This window comes from Cervus elaphus, chromosome 2, assembly GCF_910594005.1.
Source record: "Cervus elaphus chromosome 2, mCerEla1.1, whole genome shotgun sequence".
Classification (NCBI taxonomy): Eukaryota; Metazoa; Chordata; class Mammalia; order Artiodactyla; family Cervidae; genus Cervus; species Cervus elaphus.
In genome coordinates, this window is record NC_057816.1 from 25,473,096 (window position 1) to 25,494,514 (window position 21,419).

Below are 21,419 nucleotides of genomic sequence, written 5' to 3' on the forward strand. Positions count from 1 at the left end.
GCACAAGCTTGGATTCTGGTCAAAGGAAAGAGAGGAGCACAGATAGCGTGGAAATCCTTTAAATTCAGAGATGATGGGAATGGGGAACCGATGGCGTCAGTAGGAAGGCAAAGGTGGGGGGAGTATAGATGGATGGTATGGGGGTTATCGGTACATCCCCCACAGTCTGTTTTAGGCAGTTCACATTCTTGGCAAACACTTCCTTCATAGAGAGTGAAATCTGGTTGAATTAGCTGAGGATGCCGATGAATTAATAACATTACACCCAGGGTTATGTCTGCGAATGTAATTATATTTGCCTGGCACGCCTGAATAAGCAGAGGTAATTGTGGCTAGAGCACATTGCTTGATTGTCTCGATTTGCTTGACAAATAAGGGCATGGAGAAGGTTTGGGGAAGTACGGATTTCAGTCAAGTGTTGAAATAATGATCAGTGAGACCTTTCATCTCAGGAGATCTGAGCTCTGAATCAGACCTGGAGGGCAAACACACCTGCTTGGCACCCACTCCACCTCTCCAGAGACAGCCGCGTCAGGAGGATCTGGGGAGGGGTTGGCGCACAGGGGCTGCCAATGGAATCATCTTCATGCTTGGCTTGCTGGCATCGCTGGTTACTTAGAAGTGGCTCTTTGGCACAGGTTAAATGATCCAAACCACCGGGTACTTGCCAGCCTTTTGCTGGTTAGATCTAGCTCCCCAAAGGGGACACAGAGACGCGTTCCCCAGTGAAGGATTGCAGACCCTCCATTTGGGTCACGAATATTTCATCTTTTACACTTCGGTGGCTCTCTCTGTTTCTGGGACATCGCTCCACGTGCCCCGCTGAATTATTTAGTGTCCGTCTGCTGGTCTGCTCTGTTTTAAAGCTTCTCACCGAAGGAAGGGCTCGTGGGGGCTGTGATTGGAGCACGGTGCTCCAGATGGGATAGTTGCCACTTGTGACAAGTGTGTGTGTCTGCTCTGCTTTGTATGTGAAGGTCCCAGACAGACACCGAAGGGAATGTTACTGCCGAATCCAGCTCAGGGGGTGTGACCGTGGAGCCCAGCCACTACACCAAGAGTGGACAGCCCGCCCTGGAGGAACTCACTGGTGAGTACGGAGCCCTGGAAACCCCCTGTCTCTGGGAGGTGAGGCCTCCCAAGCAACCACCGCTGGAAGGGCCGAACCCAGCTGGACGTGAAGTTGCTTCGCTGTTGCTTTGATTGATGAGCCAGACTGATTTCCGTCTTCCTGCTTCCTTCTCTTTTTTTCCCTCTTCTCTCTCATGGTCTGTTCCCTCCTTCCAGGACTATAAAAAGTCTTTTACCTGTTGGTGAGTTCTGCTTTAAGCCATACTCCACCCCACTCATGTAGGGGCTCTGGGCTCGGGACACTTCACTTAGATTCTCCTTGTTCACTCTTCAGATAGAGTTGCTTTCCAAAAAGAGTTAGAACTCTAAAATGTATTGGCTTTTTTCAAATTTCCTTTCTAGAAGCACTGATTGAAAATTGTTCTGAGCATCCTCAGACAGTTGGACAGAAGATTTCAGCATATTTATTTTACCAAAAACAAAAGTCTAAATTTTATTTAAATGTAACCTAGACAAGGAGCGGTTTCCCTGATCACTCAGACGGTGTTAAGGAATCTGCCTGCAATGTGCGAGACCGGGGTTTGATCCCCAGTTCAGGAAGATCCCCTGGAGAAGGGAATGGCAACCCACTCCAGTATTCTTGCTTGGAGAATCCCATGAACAGAGGAGCCTGGCGGGCTAGTCCATAGGGTCGCAAAGAATCAGACACAAGTGAGCGACTAACACTTTCACTAGACAGGAATGATGATTAAAGGATGCCATATCATATAAAAACATAAAATTTGCAATTGTCATGCAGTTAATTCCACAAATGTTTATTGGTGTTATATCATCACAGTGTTCACTTAAAGAAACAGAAGAAGCATCAGAATTGAATTCCTGCTGCAGTGCGTTCTGGGCCGCCACTTTCTCCATGCCTTATCCCTGTTCCCAGCTCTGTGCCCTGGGTTCCAGCAACTTCTAATCAGGGAAGTGAGTGGTAAGCCACATATTTAGCAGTGGCTGTGTTATTCTTCGCATATCATACCACTTCCCGGGTTGGGTTAAAAACTGACTCCATGTTTGAAATCCATTTATTAGACTGAGTATCTGTGACCACACCATTTTAATAGCCATGGCACAGCAGTGGAGTTGGTATGCAGCCCATATGATCGACTCATCCACCCATTTGATCATTAACTCTGAGTGTTCATTTCAGAGGATCTGAGAGGTTAAGCTCTTTCCCTCTGGCTCTGCTGGCTGGGCACGTTGAGGAGACAGAGAAGTTTCCAGCCATTTGTAAGTGATCCATCTTGCAGTGGTTTGGGGCCCCACATTTGGGATTGATTTTACGTTTCCTTCTCTCTCAGGTTTTAGCTCCCTTGCATGTGAGAACCTGGATGGTGCGGGAAAAGGGTCAGCTCTCAGGAGAAGGGTATGGAGGTTAATCACTCCTCAGGTCTCCACACACATTCCAGATCGTGTTCATATGTGCACACATCAAAAGAGCCAGGCCAGTGATCCAGCAGCTGGCATGGGTCAGATGTATGTCTTGTGGAGGAGTATGGATTCATGTCAGACCCAGGGGCTCGGTGAAATTTACATCTGAGAAGCGAAAGCGGCAGCCGGAGACCATTCCACATAACACTTAAATTTCAGAGGGACGGATGGCAGCCTGTGATCTTTTCGGTCCTTTTTCTTTCTTCCCCATGTCTCCTGAGCATCAGGACAGTAACCAAGTGAGACCTCAGAAAGCCTGAGATGCTCTTAGTGGGCTTGGGTACCAGAACTGTGCAGCCAGTCTTGGCTAATCAAGCACTGTTCAGTGTGAAGTCGAAGGGTTTTAGTTGCTAAGGAAACTTTCTGAATCAAGATGACTTTTCTTTACATTTAAGCAGTGAAACCCACACGTGTGGCTGTGTTTTGTGTGAATAGTTTTATGCCGACACTGCACAGTACCGTGTGTGTATGAGGTTGAATCCAGCTTATCTGCAGCCGATCCCTTGAAATGACAACAAATGTGTTGTCTAGGAGTTGCCACTTAGAAGACTCTGCGATCAATTGCTTAGTTCTTTCTCCTCACTCATGCAAGTAGGTGGATTGTCCCATGGTGCTCTGTCATTCACACACAGTTACAGGTGAGACGTGCACCTCGGATTGTAGCGTCGGAAGGAACCACATCCACTTATTATCCAGTCCGTGAATCCCTTCTGTCACTCACTGATGAGTTGTCTTTCAGTCTCTGCTGGAATACTTCTTGTGATGGAAAAGCTATTCCTTCATGAGGCAGCCCTTCTATACCTATTTGGTTTTAACTGCTAATGGAGTCTTTTATCCTTCCATTTCTAAATCACTGGACATAATCCAGCCTCTGAAGCTCACGGACAGTTTCCATTCCTTTCCTGCTAGGTGTCCCCTAGCTTCCCTCTTCCAAGTAAAAACTCCCAGTTCCATCCGTGCTCCTCATGTTAACACCCTGCCATCCTCGCGTCTGCCCTGTGTGATCAGAATGTGGTGTTCTGTCCATCAGCGCCTGGCTTGCAGGAGGGCTGCCCTGGGCAGGTGAGGAGAGTCACAGGTAAACATGGAATAGTTCATAGTATATGGTCTTCAGGGGCCAGTCGTTTCCCCTGGGGCACGCTGTGTGTTTATTTTGTTCAGACAGTGAATTGGGACGGAGATCTTCTACTCCTAAGCCCATCTTCCAGCATGCAGAATGGGCAGTTTAGAACTTCATCACCTGAGCAAGGCAGGTGGATTACTGGTCTGTACTTCTACATTGCCCTTGAATTTTCGAGGGGAGCAAACACTTCCCAGTGGGACTCCTCAGGGGAAACAGGGCATTCAGATTCAATGAGCCCTACATTTAAGCAGTGAAACTCAGGTGTGTGGTTGTATCATGTGTGTGACTGTTCAGTGAATAATAATTATGGGGACACTACGTAGTAGCTTGTATGTATTAGGTTGAATCCAGCTTATCTATAGCCGATTCCTTGAAATGACAACAAATGGGTGTATTTAGGGATGGATGTTTATGGGACTATTTGATCAATTGCTTAGGGATATCATGTGTCATCTCATCTGATCCTTCTAACCTAAGGGAACGGCTTTTATCCCTATTTTACAGATGACATTCAGAGAGGATAAGTGATTTGACCAAGATCAAGTGGCTAATAAGTGGCAATGCCACTGTGCAAACCTTTATCTGTTGGAGTGAAAAATCTATCCTTTCTCTTTCACCCTATGCCGACCAAACATTTTTGGGGCAATAAATATTTCTTGAGCATATCTAGATTTGTGTGGGGGTTACCAAGAATAAAGGTGAGTTACCACTCTGTGTCAAAGACCTTTGTCTTAGGAGACTTAACACAGGTAAATGTGTCATTAAGATGTCATTAGAGACGTGGACATATACAGACCTGCCTCAGAGACATTGCCAGTTTGGTTCCAGACCAATTGGCTCCTGCCAATGCGGGAGATGGAGGTTCGATCCCAGGCATGATGCCCTGGAGAAGGAAATGGCTACCCACTCTAGTATTCTTGCCTGGGAAATCCCATGGACGGAACTGCCTGGCTGGCCGCAGTCCACAGGGTCGCAAAAGAGTCGGACACGACTGAGCAACTAAACAACAGAACATGAAAAGCTATGTTTACACTATATGGTAGTCTATTAAGTATGCAGTAACATTATGTCCAAAAAAAAACAATGTACTTTTTTGAACAACGTACCTAGTTGAAAAATACTTCATTGCTAAAAAATGCCAACCATTGTCTGAACCTTCAGTGAGTCATAGTCTTTTTGCTGGTGGAGGGGTGGAAATATTGGCAGAATTACCGAAGTGTGACACAGAGACAGAAATGAGTGAGTGCCGTTGGAAAAATAGAGCCGACACACTTGGTCGAAGCAGGGTTGCCACAAACCTTCAGTTTGTAAAGATCACAATATCAGCAGAGCACAATAGAACAAGATATGCCTGTAAATATAGTTATTATACTGTTGTGCATGATTAAGTTAATTAATGAAGGTAATTTGAAAACTGGTGCCTAGACTTAGCTTCATAATAAATGTTCCCTGCAGGGCCTGGAGCCATCCAAAGGATCAGTACCTTTTTTTGGCAGCCTTTACACAGATAAAATGTGGCCAAACTGGCAGTGAAAGATATTTAATTGATGGCCCTGTGGATAGATGCAATTACGTTCCTCCAAAGCCATTAGGGGAAGGTAAAGCAGACATTCATCACTGCTTTCGTTTAAAAACATGGACGTTCATATGTACTTTAAAGAACTGGGTGGGAAATGCAGGTCTGACTACTTTTCAGATAAGGGAAAAATGCCTTTCAAATTTCTCTTGGTTAGGAGTGGGGAGAAAATTGAAAACACTGACGTTTTCAAGGCCAGAGAGTTTGCTATAGCAAATTTCTTCCATAGAATCAATCATTGAATCCAGCCTCCAGGCACCACCGTGCTAAGAATAACCTGGTCATCTGTCTCAGGAGGAAAGTTCATTCTATGCCTTTTCTTAGCTGCCTCTTGCCCTGTTAATGACACTTGCTGGAAGTTCGACTTGGTGTCTGCTGTAAATCCCACTTGCTGGTGCCCATGTGTACCGTGTTCTGTATGGAGCTTAATTTAGAAATATTGCTCAGTACTTGAAATAGTCATCAGTTTTAAAAGACCCGTGATGGTGGTCTTCTCAGCCCTCCTGAAATTACTCTGAGGAAAGGATGTGTGATTCCTCTCATCACTATTGTAGTTATTCAGCTTTTCCTCTCCCCCCCATAAGCCCAAACAAGACAGAATGGTCAGACACCCCCCGAACAAGGCTTCTCTGAGAGGGGGTGTGGCTTCCCAGCTTGTATGTGGCCTCTTTCTCCTGGGATGTTTGTGCGAGCTTCACCTCTCCAGGCCAGGTATTTAGCGGGAAATGTCGCCCAGGAATGGAAGTCCCTTGTCCCCCAGAGAGAGGCCTGACTTTTCTCGAACGTTCCCCACTCTGCAGCACCAGCTGGCGTGATTAGGTGCTTTTGGCGGGTGCTGCACTTAGGGATCTTCATTGAGTCCCACGACAGTCCATTGAGACGGGCATGTCACTGTCTTCGATCAGGACCGTCGCATCTGAAGGGCAGAGAGGGTCAGCACTTCCCTCGTGACCACTCAGCCAGGGAGGAGAGGAGCCAGCATCCGAGATGACATATAACAAATGTGGCCAGGAAGGCAAACCTCTCTCTGTAGAAATGTTGATGGTCAATAGGCGCAGATCTTTCAGCCACTCCCAATGAGCCATCTATAATGTTGCCATCAGGGCTTCCCTGGGGGCTCAGTGCTAAAGAATCTGCCTGCAGTGCAGGAGACACGGGTCTGATCCCTTCCCAGAGGAGGATCCCACCTGCCTCAGAGCAACGAAGCCCAGGAACCACAGCTCCTGAAGCCTGTGCTCCACAATAAGAGAAGTCACAGCGGTGAGAAGCCTGCCCAGCACAACGAAGAGTAACCCCTGCTCACCACACCTAGAGAAAGCCCGAGCCACAGTGAAGACCCAGCACAGCCAAAAACACATAAATAAGTAAAATAACGTGGGGTCAGTAGGCAGCAGCACCTGTCTATGGAGGAGAAAGCAAAAGGCCTTTCCCACTTCTGGATCATTGGGAAATGATTCCTGGGCAGGACTCAGACCTAACATGTGCGTGTCTTTATGAGAGACAGTGTGGAAATGTGTTTACTGTCTCAGACTCTGTCTTTGTCTCACAGGCTAGACCTCACCTATTGCTGAAGGGACCTGCAGGGAGAAGACAGACTTCTCTTTTTCGGTGTAACACCTTTCTTCGGGTATTCCTCCATCCATCCATCCATTCATTCTCAAACCCTTCCTGAGGATGTGTGATGAGCCAGCTCCCAAGCAGGCAACATGGTTATGGTCATGGACACGACTGCTGTTCCCTTGAATCTCCCCATCCACCTGAGAACTTAAACAGTCTTCGCCTTTGTCTCTCCAGGGGAGGATCCCGAGGCTCGGCGACTGCGGACAGTGAAGAACATTGCTGATCTGCGGCAGAATTTGGAGGAGACCATGTCCAGTTTACGGGGAACTCAGGTTACACACAGGTACCTGGAGCGTGAATCACTTTCCTGAACCAGCTGGTAACTTGATTATCACATGGCTGCTCCTGCCATGGTGTGTTCCCACCCTAGCCACGTTCGTGATTTAGTTAATAATGGAATAAATAACCTGATTGCTAATGTGCTGAAATTCACCGAGCATACCAGATGGCATGCAGAAGTGTCAGGAGCAAAAATCTATAGAGACGGATTCCTTCCCAAAGCAGAACGTTGCTCAATCCATTCCACAGAGGATGTGGCAGACCAGCTGCATTGAAATTTCCCTTTGCTTGCATTTTCCAAAATGATATTGGGCTGTTAAAATGAGCAGGTGAACTGTACTTGACCTGTGTGATAAAATGAATAACTCACATTCCTGCCCTCTCTTCTGATCCCAGCACTCTGTAACGTTGTTAGTCATGCACGTGTATAAAACACGTACAGAAATATTTATAAAAACGGAGGATCATGTTTAAACCACGGTTTCGTTGGATGAACTCTAGGATTACATTGGAAACATTTATCAGCTTCTTTTCATTGTTGAGCGAGAAGGTGAAGAGGATGCAGCCCTGGGCATCCTTCATGATTTGGGCAGAACCAGGTTTTACAGTTTGTGTTTGGCCTTGATGATCAAGGTAAAGGCCTGGTTACCCCTGTGAGCTCCCAGGTCAAGGAGGTCTCCTTTGCTTCTCCGGTTTCAGTCTTTTTGATAAATGAACACAACAGGAGATTGCTGGGCTCCCCCTCTGCCAGCAGCTTTGGCAGAACAGGGTTGAGCACCATGGGTTCTTAAAGGAGACCAGGGCCTAAACCTTGCATGCATGTGAAGTCGTTTCTGTCTTGTCCAACTCTTTGCTATCCCACGGACTGTAGCCCACCAGGCTCCGCTGTCCATGGAAAGAATACTGGAGTGGGTTGCCCTTCCTTCCTCCAGGAGATCTTCCTGACCAGGGATCGAATCCACGTCTCTTACGTCTCCTGCAGTGGCAGGCAGGTTCTTTACCACTAGCGCCACCTGGGAAACCCACCTAAACCTTGGGGGTTCCCAATATGAGAAAAGTCAGGCAGGATGCTTCCCGGATCAGAGGGAAGCAAAAGCAGCTGAGGCACCTAATTGGTTCCTTCCAGAGGCGAGTACCCTGGGGTGGGATGGTGCTGGCAAGGAGCCAGGGGCTGGACTGCCCCTCTGTGATGGGATAAGTCACCTCCATCCTTCCCCCATCATCACTGAAACAGACTTAATGTCGGTTCCAGCAGTTTGGTGGATTTCTTGGCTCAGGCTAAGATGGTGATCATGAGAGGAGGGAAAGCCTCCATGCTTTCTCCTGCAGGAAAGACTCTCACTCTCTCTGCTTAGTTAACATATTATTGACTGGGGGATTTTTGCAGAAACTAGCACCTGTGGCCAGCGATTTGCTCCATCAGTGAATATCGAAATACTCCCATCAATAACATTTGGGTAACAAAAGACGTATTCATACCTCTCTGGTCAATAAGTTGTTAAGAGACCCCTGTGTTTCTCATCTTGATGGTGTGGCAAGATCTGGGACGAGCTCAGTCCCCTGGCAGATTCAGACCCATCTAGTTTCATGCGTCACCAGCCCAGGCATTCATCTTTCATTTCTGGTCTTTTGCTCCCGAAGTTTAATCGTCATTTTGGACAAAAGAGGGGAGAAGCAAATGTGTGGAGGAAATGCATGTTACAGAGTGAGAAAGTCAGGACCCTCCTCACCTGCTTGGTCTGGAGAGAGCTGAGGACGTGAAATGTCTTAGGACCCCGGGGGAGGACGGGTGCCTCCCGCCTTTAGGAAGGAAGAGATGAAAGGCAGCATCCAAGGACAAGCAGGCAGGCGCTGTGTCCCATCGTTACCAGTCCAGCCTTGTCTACTTACCTTCCTGGCTTACAAAGAAGACGAGTTAAGATCATTTCTTTAAAGTAACTGGGGGTCTGCCCTGGTGGTCCAGTGACTAAGACTCCATGTTGCCAACGCAGGGGGCTCAGGTTTGATCCCTGGTCAGGAAACTAGATTCCACACGGCGCCACTAAAGATCCCACGTGCTGCAGCTGAGACTCGGCACTGGCAAATAAGTAAACAAAAGTGAATATTAGAAAATGAACTAACTGGTCGTGGGTATCTTGTACCATGTTTTAGGGGAAAAGTCTCCACTGGGCTTTTCACAATGTCACTTGGACATGCAGCTTCATCTTTTCATTTGTAACAGCAGAACTGCACTAGGTGGTATGTTGGTACCTTATTTTGTGATCCTGTTTTGTATATGGGAAGTATTTCATAGTTCTAAAAAAGAAATTAAAGAGGATGTAAACCGCAAAGACCACTGGGCCCGTCAGGATCTAACGCAAGGCCGGTTTTGTGTCTCTAGCACGTTGGAAACCACGTTTGACACCAACGTCACCACGGAGATCAGCGGGCGCAGTATCCTCAGCTTGACGGGCAGGCCCACTCCCCTGGCCTGGAGGCTTGGCCAGTCCAGCCCCCGGCTGCAGGCGGGAGACGCCCCCTCGATGGGCAACGGGTACCCTCCCCGAGCCAACGCCAGCCGCTTCATCAACACCGAGTCAGGCCGTTACGTGTACTCTGCCCCCCTGCGGAGGCAGCTGGCCTCCAGGGGCAGCAGCGTCTGCCACGTGGACGTCTCGGACAAGGCGGGAGACGAGATGGACCTGGAGGCCATCAGCATGGACGCGCCTGGCTACATGAGCGACGGGGACGTGCTGAGCAAGAACATGCGGGCGGACGACATCACCAGCGGGTGAGTACCTGGGCCTCCGGGAGCAGGGGAACGGCCCCTGCCTTCTCTTCTGCGGGACTGCCTGACGTTCTCTGGAGTGAGGTGTTCATCACTCAGTCGTGTCTGACTCTTTGCGACCCCATGGACTGTAACCCTCCAGGCTCCTCTGTGGAATTCTCCAGGCAAGAGTACTGGAGTGGGTTGCCATTTCCTTCGCCAGGGGATCTTTCTGATGCAGGGATCGACTCGGTCTCCTGCACTGCAGGCAGATTCTTTACCGTCTGAGCCCCCAGGGAAGCCCAGAGTTCTCTGGGGAGAGCAAACTACCTTCCTCATGTCCTGTCCGTGTCGAAGGCTGTGTGCTGTGGAGGGGAGCCTTCTGGGCCGAGAGACACAAGACCTGGGCTGCAGTCCAGGCCTGGCGGTAACTCGCTGGGCAATCCCAGCCAGGCTCCACCGGCAGCCAGAGTGACACTTGACAGTGAACCGTACCGTGTCAGCCCTTTACCAAACCTTATGGGTAGAAGCCGGACCCCTGAGCCTGGTGTATCTGGCCCTTACCTGCCCCCTAGAGCTGCTTGTTCTCCATTCTCCTTGCTTCTGCTGCTGCAGCGGGTTTTTGTGTTCTGTCTCATCAAGTCTTCCCCGCCTCAGGTCTTTGCACTGTTTCTCTGCCTCGGTCCTGTTGCCCAGACCTCTATACTGGTTCCTTCTGGCAGCTCTGCCGGCATCTCTTTGAAGGGTCTTCCTTGACACTTCAACTTGAAGTCTTGTATGTGACCTGTCCTAGGGCTGTTCTCCATCACTGTGTTTATACTCATTTGGAAGCTTATCAGTGTTAAAAATTATCCTGGGGGTGTGTTACTCACTCGTTTCTGATTCTTTGCGACGCCATGGGGTGTAGCCCGCCAGGCTCCTTCGTCCATGTGATTATTCTGAGGATGGGTTTGTATTGTATTGTCTCTCTGCCTGCTCCTGCTTACAGAGGTAAGTGCCGTGATGTAGCAGGACAATCCGGCTTGCCCATCACTGAATCCCCAGTGCCTTGTACATGTAGGAGTGTATAAACTTTGCTGAACTGGTGAACACGCAGCTGCATGGGTGAAGAAGCAAGCCCAACCTCTCTGTAACATGTGAAGATGAGGGGAGCGATGCGATGATGTCTGAGCCGGGCCGTGACCTTGTGTGGCCCGAGGCTTGGCTTCCTGCATTTGCCCCGTTACAGATCCCCATGGAAGCTGAACAAGCATCCGTTTACCCCACTTGCCCGTGATCCCTTCATCTGTTAATCTGGCTTGCCCAGAAGTCCTTCAAGATCTTTTCCTCCTCTAACATTCTAAGGTAAAATTACAGATGATAAAAATCAGGCATGATGATCATGCCATTCATTTTCCTGAACGTAGTGATCAAGAGCGCCCTGGGTGAGACAGTATTTTGTTAATAATAGCTCGTTCTCCCACTATGTGCCAAGCGTTGTGCTAGGTGCTTTATATATATTATCTTCCCTCACAGCAATCCTTTGAAGTAGGTAATATCATAAATCCCCATCTTATGGAGGAGTAAACTGAAGCTCAGGAAGGTTAAATCACTTGCCCAAGTCGAGTAGCTAAGAGGCAGGGCTCAGGGCTAGTGCTCCTGAGCACAGCGCCTTAACCAGTGTCCCGGCCCATCGTCTCCAGGATTTCATTTCTGTGTTGAAATAGCACAGCTTCTTGGGTTTATTTCAAAATTGACTTGCTTAGTTCTACCTATCTGTCCAGAAGTGTTCTTTTATTTAAAGCTTAGAGATAGAGGTACTTTGCCCTTCTGCCTGTTACTTTTAGAACCATCCCATTGTGAAATATTGGAAGACAGGAGCCACCAAACCCTCATAGTGTAACAACTTTCTGCTACCCTCATGGCTGGGAAAGTTAATGGTCTGGTAAATCAAATGATTCCGTTAACTTAGAGCATCATTTTGTGTCTCTAGTTTTCCATGAACATGAAAACAGTGCGTGTATGCATGCTGTCACTTCAGTCGTGTCCAACTTCAGTCCTACGGACTGTAGCCCTCCAGGCTCCTTTGTCCGTGGGATTTTTCAGACAAGAATACTAGAGTGTGTTGCCAGGCCCTCCTCCAGGGGGATCTTCCCAACCCAGGGATCGACCCATGTCTGTTTTGTCTCATGTGTTGACAGGTGAGTTCTTTACCACTAGCGCCACCTAGGAAGCCCGTGAAAACAGTAACATATGTGTATTACTAAAATTGCATATAATGTAATCTTTTAAATTATTTTAATAATTTATAATTAAATTTTTATTGAAATTAAAAATTAAAATAATTTATAATTAAATTTAATAATTAAATTTATTTAATAATTATTTTAAATGTTATTATTTAGAAGACCATTGGTATTCAGCATGGTGTCAAGGTTATCTTTATCACTTCCCACTGTGATATACAACCAAACATTTTGGGATTATTTTGAGATTTTCTTACTTTGTAAGAAACATTTATTCTCTTGCCAGGTCAGTCTTTTAATAAATGAAGGTGTGTTTATTTTCATGTACTACCAACAGTTTCCACAAGGTGGCGACATTGAAACACCCTAAACTGAACCTTAGTGATGTTACAGTGAGACATTCCTAGTCTCTTATAGCTATTCAAACCAGAGCCGTTACCCGCTGCTAAAAAGCACAAATGTTTACATTTCACTTCCTGTTTTGTGAAGCTTACATTTTTAGCAAGTGAGATAGCACTTAGAGCACGTGTAGATAAAAGTGTGGAAAATGTAAGCAAACCACCCAATTATTGAAATTGGAGCACTCTGGTCTGTTTCCAACTCCCTCCCGAACCCCCCGCCCCCACCCCCCCCACCCCGGTTACTTTCAATGTAGAAACTTACCTGCACGGTGAAGAGAGGCAGCCCAGATGGCATCTAACACTCCTCCTGGTTGTGACATTCTGGAGCACTGGTTAAGCACGACTCCACTCTCTGGAAGTGCATGTCAGTTTCTGCTTTGAGGGTCAGTCACCAGCTTGCCTTTATATGCAGAGTTCAGGGCACACCATTTAACATCCTTTGCTTTCAGTTCTTTTTCCTTTTATAAACACGACAAGGTTGTAGATATTGAAGGACTGGGTCCTTTGGTCTGTGCTTCAGAATCTGCCCCGTAAGTCATATTGCTGCGGCATTGGAGTAATGGAAGAAAACAGACAAATAGCAGATAAGGTTGAATCCCTCCCCGCCACTACTGAGCTCTGTGACATTTAAGCACGTTATTTAACTTCCCGAAACCTTGAAGCACTACAATTAATTTGGTTTTTAACCTTCTACAGTTAGATTTCTCTTTGAGGTTTTATCTAATTAATGGCAGACATCTGATGAAGACACGCAGTTTCAGGCAATGTTCAGATGTCTTATCAACCTCAAAGATCCCAGCACTTGGGAACAATGAAATGATTACAGTTTTCATCGAGATGTTTGTTTGACTTAGTGGAAGCAGCCTTGATGTATGCTGCTGCTGCTAAGTCACTTCAGTCGTGTCCGACCCTGTGTGACCCCATAGACGGCAGCCCACCAGGCTCCCCTGTCCCTGGGATTCTCCAGGCAAGAACACTGGAGTGGGTTGCCATTTCCTTCTCCAATGCATGAAAGTGAAAAATGAAAGTGAAGTCACTCAGTCGTGTCCGACCCTTAGCGACCCCATGGACTGCAGCCTACCAGGCTCCTCCATCCATGGGATTTTCCAGGCAAGAGTACTGGAGTGGGGAGCCATTGCCTTCTCCCCTTGATGTATGAGGATTATATAAATCAGTGTGGAGCCTCTTTGAGGAAAGTTCTTGTAAAAGTTTACAGCAAGCTTGTTTAGTAAGACTGATGTGGAAGTAAATTCTAGTTTCGGAAAACCCATGGCCTTTATTTTTAAAACGATGCTGGACCTCAGCTTGGTTAAATAGCTGTTTTGTGATGTCTCCAGCTCCTTGTTGCTCCTGGATATGAACGCATGTGCGCCTCGTGTACCATTAGGTTCTCCCTAAGGTGGGACTGGCGTTCCTTGATTTCCATGGAGTTTAGCTCAGGAACTAATGGCACATGCCTTTGGTCTCCGTGTGTGTACTTAGTACTTAGCATGTGGCAAGCATGTCTGAGTACTTTACAAGAAATCGCCTGACCTCACCACTTCATTTTATTAGACTGATAAATTGGATTTCAGCTGTAGCTAGTGGAAAAGGAGTTAAAGTAGCAGACGTAAATGTCTCTTACTAAGATTTGATCTGTGAAGTCGATCCGTGTACTCATCTTCCAAAACTTCAGAGCACCATATGGTATAGAGTGACATTAAAGGGACAGACTTAGAGTCCATATGTTTGGAAAGATTTTTTTTCTTTTCAAAGGAGGCACTGAGTTGTTGTAATAATGTTCCATACTACGAATATACCTCCCTTCCTAGGCGGGGGAAGGCGGGGGGAGACCATTTAAATTTAGCATCAGAAATTTCTCTGAGAGCCCTTGATGGCTTCCCATTGCCTGTGGGAACAAGTGTCAGCTTCTTCACAGGGAGGCTGCTTATGGCCTCTCCCTCAGCCGCCCTCCCAGCCTCCGCCCTGGCCCTGGCCCTCCTCAGCGCCCTTGACTTCTGCCATCTGTTACCCAGGGTCGTTTCCTGCATTCACAACGCTTTGTGCCGTAGGACCTGCCTCTGTCTCCCTGGAATTTCTTTCCCCTGAGGCTTATCTAACATTAAAAACAAAAAACCTCCTCTGTGATGCCCTCCTAGATTCCCTCAGTCAGAGTTAGCTCTGTCTCATTTCTGGTGCCCTCGATCCACACCCGAGCTGGTGTGTGAACCTTTTGCTTGGCACAGGAAGTGTTTGAGGGAGACTCTGTTGAGGAGAGAGTGTGGTCTTAAGAGGCAGGCAGATTTGAGATTTAATCTTGCCTCTGCCGAATGAGGGCTTCCCTCATAGCTCAATTGGTAAAGAATCTGCCTGCAAGGCAGGAGACCCTGGTTTGATTCCTGGGTCAGAAAGTTGCCCCGGAGAAGGGATAGGCTACCCACTCCAATATTCTTGGCCTTCCCTTGTGGCTCAGCTGGTAAAGAATCCACCTGCAATGTGGGAGACCTGGGTTCAATCCCTGGGTTGGGACGATCCCCTGGAGAAGGGAAAGGCTCCCCACTCCAGTATTCTGGCCTAGAGGATTTGGGAATCCAGTATTCTGGAATCTGGAATACAGAATCCAGTATTCTGGCCTGGAGAATGCAGGAGACCTGGGTTCAAACCCTGGGTTGGGAATATCCCCTGGAGAAGAGAAAGGCTACCCACTCCAGTAATCTGGTCTGGAGAATTCCATGGACTGTATAGTCCATGGGGTCACAAAGAGTCAGACACGACTGAGTGGCTTTCACTTCTGCCAAATGAACTCAGAACAAGTTTTCATTTGAGAATTAGACATAGACCTTGAGGATCACCTGGAAGAGTCCGGGATACTCAAGAAACATCATGTACAATGTCCTCCAGCAAACACAGAACTCCCAGAAGGCAGATGGTGCCCATTATTTGTTTCAGATTCTAGCACAAGTAGGAATGTAACAAATATTTTGTGAATGGTCTGTCTTTCATGCCTACCCTCACGGGACCCTGGGCTTATATAACTTGCCACCACCAGCTGTGAAAGGCAGTCATTCTATTTACAGAATACTTAAGAGAAAATCAGTTTAGCCTCTGGTATTTCTTTTCGGTGCAATGCGTAGCTCCATATAGTGGTGCATACAGGGTGTGATGCTGTGGATTTGATTGCTTCTAACTCAAAGAATCATTTTATTGGTGTAAGACTCAGAGCTGGTGTTATTCAAGACTGAGAAAGTGGGGATTGTAGTGGTTGGCTCATCTTTGAATGTGGCCTGGCCAGAAGTCTAGTGCAGGAGAGAACATGGGGCTGTGAGCAAGCAGGTCCTCAGAGTTGGCTTTTCGATGATGGCAGTCTTCCCTGTGAGGTGTCAGGGGTTACTCCATCAACAGATGCCACACTTGCCTGCTGGGAGACTTCACCGCTCTGAGGCTGAGGAACCCATCCTCACTGAATTCCTTATACCTCCATGGAAATGTCATGGCATGTCTTCCCTCCAGCTGCAAGGACAAAATACCACAGGCTGAGTGACTTCAATAACAGACACCTACTTCTCATAGTTCTGGAGGCTGGAAGTTCATGATCAAGGTACCAGCCTGGTCACGTTCTGGTGAGCACCCCTTGCTGGCTTGCTGTGGTCCTCCCAAAGCAGAGAGAAGCAGGTCTGGAGTGTCTTCCTCTTCTTCTAGGGCATTAATCCCATTTTGGGGGCCCCATCCTCATGACCTCTTCAAACCCATTTAACTTCCAGAGGCCTCACCTCCTAACACCATCACATTGGTGACTAGGGCCTCATCGTATGATTTTTCCGGGGTGGGGGGAAACACAGACATTTAACCACAGCAGGGTGTTTTATGCGTCCATGCATCCTTCTCATGTACAACACCCTGTGTTGCCTTTCCCATCATTGCTTGCCAGGTCACCTCCTGCAGGAAGCCTTCCCTGATTCTATCCAAGCAGAGCCAGTGATTCTTTGTTCTGGGCTCTGATAGTCTTTGACATAACCTGTAATGGCACTGACAGCATCGTACCAGAATTATTACAAATATATAATGTGTGTATAAAATTAAACCAGTCATCCACACGGAACATCTTTTCAGATTGTTTCGGTACATTGATCATGAGAAACGGACAGAGCCCATGCCTGTTACCAGCTCTTAAAGGTCGAAGTCCAGTCTGTCTTAGGGGCTCCCCTGTCTTCATTGGCTAGCACAGTGCCTGTTCCATAGTAAGTAACCAATCTGTACTCACTGACTAAAGGCTACAGCAGACCTTCAGTAAAACAAGAGCAGTCACAGGCCTCTGAAAGAAGATGTGCCTCAGGTTGAAGCCCCTTGAACTTGACACCCTGGCCACATGGTCTTCCTTTCTGTGGCTCTGTTTATTCCAAACCTGTGCCACCCTCAGCCCCAGCGAGCTGGACATCAACCGTGCAAGGGAAAGAAAGTGCCAAGACCATACGCCATGGGGGTGGGAGCGAAGGTGCCCTGTTCCTCTATTCCTTCCTTCAGAGACCATCATGGGACAAATGAGGGAAGCGTTTCTCATCAAGTCAGCATAGGATACAGCTGGGCTCTTTCTTTTCTCCTAAATGTTTCTCTTGGTCTTTCCAGGCCAGACCTGAAGTCACCTTGACAGGCTGTTGTTCCTGGCAAACTGATAGGAAAGGAAGCCAAAATACTCCTTTTGGCCAAAATGCACGCCACAGCCAAGATAAACAGTTTTAGGTGAGGCTGTCCTGAAAGGCACCATCATGATAGGGTCCCTCCGGATGTGGCAGGTACCTCTGAGACTTGAAAAAGGTGGGCTCTTGTTTCTCCAGGTTGATCCCTCTGAAGTGATCTTGGTTTTGGGGTTCCTGGAAGGCTTGGGAGTTCCAGGTCTCCCATCGGCTACTGGTCAGGTCTCAGTGATATTCGGGAGGCTGAACTGCCATGGAAAGGTGGAGCCTGTTCTCTAGACAGATCTGTAGGGCCTTGGGCAAACCACTTGTCCCTAATGCCCTGCATTCCTTTTACACATCCTCCCACGCCAAAAATCCAGGGAGTTCCCTGGCGGGCCAGTGGTTAGGACTCTTTACTTTCAGTGGGGAGAGCACAGGTTCAGTCCCTGGTTAGGGAACTGAGATTTTGCAAGTCATGTGATGTAAAAAAAAAAAAAAATATGCAGTGGTGCTCCAGCGTGAAGCCATGGGCCCGGGGCCGCCCCGTGTGTTGGTGGAACTGGGCCAGGTCCCCAGTCTTTCAGCCTCTCTGTTCCTCGCCGCTTCCCTTGGTGATTTGTACAAGTCTTAGTAGTGTATGAATTCACAGAAACCAGGAATACTTGGCCCCTTCTGATTTTTTCCTTGGTGTTAAACATCATAGGCAAACCCCGTGACCCCTGTTTCCCTGGGCAGAGTGAGCGAGCACATGGGGTCGTGCAGCGGGCAGGATTCATTTCCCGACGTGTCGCTGAGCAAATGCCAGCTTTCCTCACCTGGCTGTGATGTCATCTGACCCGGTGGTGCTGCGGATTGATGGCTCTGGCTACCAAGATGAGTTGTCTGTCCCCAGTGGCTGGGGCGGCATCGCTTTTGAGCACGTCGTCTTCCCCACAGCGCAGACTTGCTTGATGTACTGAGTGTGGGCAATCACTCAGCCCTTGTAGGCAGCTGAGCAGGCAGCTTAATCAGAGGAGAAAGAACAATTGAGCTCAGGGCAGGGTGAAAGAAGAGAAATTCTCCAGCTTCCCAAGCCTGCTTGCGCCACTGTTGGTGTCAGTGACGATAGATCTAGCAGGCAGAGAACAGAATGCAAAAAAGATTTCCTGGAGAACAGCCCTGCGGGGAAATGAAGTGTGGTCCAACTTTGACATGGGCAGCTCAGACCGTTACTCATATGAGCAAATGTTGGCTTAGTAATTTATGGAGAAGAGAGGGGGGAAAGGGTGGGAGAGGGGTGCCTTGTCTTCTCAGGAAACTGGACCCTGACTGCTTGGGAAATTCCTAGCTTGCTTTGAGATTTGATCCCTTCCCACTCCCACCCCCAACCACAGAATCCTGCAGGGAAGGAAGGGGAGAAGTGAACGAAAGTGGGTGCTTTGGGGAGAGGAAAACCTTCTGAAGGGGCCGCCCACCGCCTGCTTGCCCATCCTCAGCGACATCCTCCCACGCACGGGTTCCCCCAAACCTGGAAACCCTTCCTGGGGCCTGCCTTCTGGGGAGGCTCCAGGCAAAAGGCAGTAAAATTCCGTTTAGAAAGTGTTTCTGGAGTTTGTTGTGTACCAGAGACTGTGCCAAAGATAGGAAGGCCGAGGGAAATGAATGAGACGCAGAGCATCCCTGAGGATGCTCATAGAACAGGCAGGTGACAGGTCAGTGTCAGGGCGGGGAGCTCTAGAGAAGGAAAGCAGTGGTGCCTTCCAACAGGACAGTGAGTGCAGACGAAGGTGTGCTGTGAGCTGGGGGCCATGGCAAGAAGACCAGCCTGGCTGCTCTGCTCTGGGCTCGGTGCCCCGGAGCACGCTCCCGGGCCCGTCTCAGAGCTCTTGTGTGGCTTCAGTGAGTTCATGCCCGTGAACTTGGCCCAGAGTCTGCCGGCTGCATGGACAGAGCGCTCAGCACTGCCTGTGTTCCCACCAGCAGCAGCCCCCCTTCAGGACCTGTGAGCTGAGCCTTGAAGGATAAGCAAGCGGCCAGGCAGACCGAGGTCAAGAACAAAGGCGTGAAGACATATGGGTGCGGAGCGTAGTTCTGTAAGAATGGTGCCTTATTTGGGGATGGGTTGGCTGGAGATTCAACACGGGTGGGAGTGGGCTAAGGCCAGGAGCTCTCAGAGTCCAGGGAGGGGTGATGCAGCTCTGGGTAAGGCCAAGGTCCCGGGAATGGGCACATGGGGTCAGAGAGACTCTCTCCTAAAACTCCGCCTGACCTAGGGGCATGGAGGCGCCGGAGAGTCAAGGCCAGCTCCCAGGCTGCGGCCTGCGCTGCACCATCTGAAATAGCTGATGTCTGTCCATCCTTTGCCAGTTGCCCTCTTGCCTCTTGGCACCGCTCACTGCCCTTAGACTGTCTCAGGCCTCCAGGCCACCCCCGGACCAGGGCCGGCTGAATGTTTCAGCAGAGTATGTGGCAGCCTCTGGAATGTAATTCCTGGGCTTTAGGAAAACCCCACTCCCACAGCCTTCCAATTCCTGCCCTGGGGAAGCTCTGGGCCCAGAGGGGAGGCTGACCTGTGCTCAATAGTTAAGTCTAACCCAAGACAGATGGTGGTAAATGTTCACATTGGGAGGCAAGACGTGGGGGGTCTGACAATAGGGCAGGCCCCGAGGGGACCTCTTCTGTTTCACTTTCTTCTCTGGGGAGCGGGCTTCCCTCATCTACAGGTGAGAATATTAACGCCTGGAGTTGCAGTGACCGATTGAATGAGGTGACATGCGCAATGCTGCTAGACCCTTCCACATCCTTCTCATAATAGTGATGGTGTTGCCCAGATTAAATGGGATAGGATGCACGTATAATACCCAGTTCAGAGCCTGATGCGGGGTAACAGTACACACTCTATCCCATTCCCTTCTACCCTTCTGTTGGAACAGACTTCCTGCCCTTCACAGGGCTCTTCATCGGTGAGCATCATCAATGCAGCCGCTTTGGCCTTATTCACATCAGCCCCACATATCCAACCAAGAGAAAGTCTCCATTAATCTGTGCGCCAAAGAGATTGCATTTTAATTATTTCAAGTCAACAAATTTTTAACAAGAATCTCCTCCATCCCAGGCTTTGCTCTGGGGTGTCTGACTGACAGGATCAGTTCTCAGGCTGACCATTTGGTGCTCCTTCTTTTGCGATCTCACTTTTGACCAATATAGGTCCTTGTCAGGATAAAGCGGGGACTATGAGCTCACAGTTACCAAAGGATGCTTACACATGCAGGAAAAACATATGCCAGCTCTGCAGCTCTCGATGGATGATGGAGTAGGGGCTAATGTATATCACACATCTTCTGTGTGCCTGGTACTATATATAACCCTTGAACTTTATAGGATGTTTTCATAATAAGAAAAATGAAGAGCCAAGAGGCTTGTCGTTAACTTCATTGATTCTAAGCCCATGAGCGAGATTTGTAAGCGATGGCTGCCCTCCTCTTCTTTCCCTTTGAGTGCCGGCATTTCACCGTGACCTTGGTTCCCCTGTTTGTTCTGGTGGAGTATTTTCTGCTTTCTTCAGGACTGCCTTCTCAGGTAGAGTCTCAGGCTCCTCTTTCTCTCCTCAGTGCTTTGCAAAGGTTCCTTTTTTTAAAAAAAAAATTGTTCATTTGTTTGCTTATTTTTGGCCTTGCTGGGTTGTTGCTGCTGTGTGCGGACTTTCTCCAGTTGCGGTGAGCAGGGCCTCCTCTCTAGTTGTGATGCACGGGCTTCTCATTGTGGTGGCTTTTCTTGTTGGGGAGCACAGGCTCTACAGTGAGCCGGCTTCAGTAGTTGCAGCACGTGGGCTCGGGAGTTGCGGCTCACGGGCTCCAGAGGGCGGGCTCAGTAGTTGTGGCACATGGACCGACTTGCCCTGTGTATGTGGAATCTTTGCAGACTAGGGATCGAACCCGTGTCCCCTGCATTGGCAGGCAGATTCTTGAACAATGGACCACCAGGGAGATCTGCAAATATACCCTGAGTGGCGAGATCTATGTCACAGGTAGACCTGAAGGTCCTCTGTTTTTCCTGTTAAGTCTTTGCATGGCTCTCATCTAGAAAACCCAATCTTATTTATCTTTGTCTTCAGCTTATAGAGCACTGAATGCACCCTTTCCAGCTATTTTTCAAGGGCCAGCAGCCACAGAGTGGCTCTACAGATTTATGATGGCAAGGTTGGAGGACACCAAGTTCGAGTTGAGGTAAAGATGAAAAGAACCATTTGGATGAGGTTGGGAGTATTT

General features: G+C 48.4%; 1 protein-coding gene across 13 annotated transcripts in view; it reads left to right on the forward strand.

Moving 5' to 3' along the window:
• The window catches only part of NAV2 (neuron navigator 2), a 421,317-nt gene that overhangs the window by 247,016 nt on the left and 152,882 nt on the right, over positions 1 to 21,419 (forward strand). For all 13 annotated transcript variants that reach the window (XM_043874925.1, XM_043874936.1, XM_043874913.1 and 10 more), the window contains 3 exons: positions 978 to 1,090; positions 7,044 to 7,152; positions 9,529 to 9,918. In XM_043874925.1, coding sequence (XP_043730860.1) covers positions 978 to 1,090; positions 7,044 to 7,152; positions 9,529 to 9,918 — 612 coding nt within the window. The remainder of the gene's footprint in view (positions 1 to 977; positions 1,091 to 7,043; positions 7,153 to 9,528; positions 9,919 to 21,419) is intronic.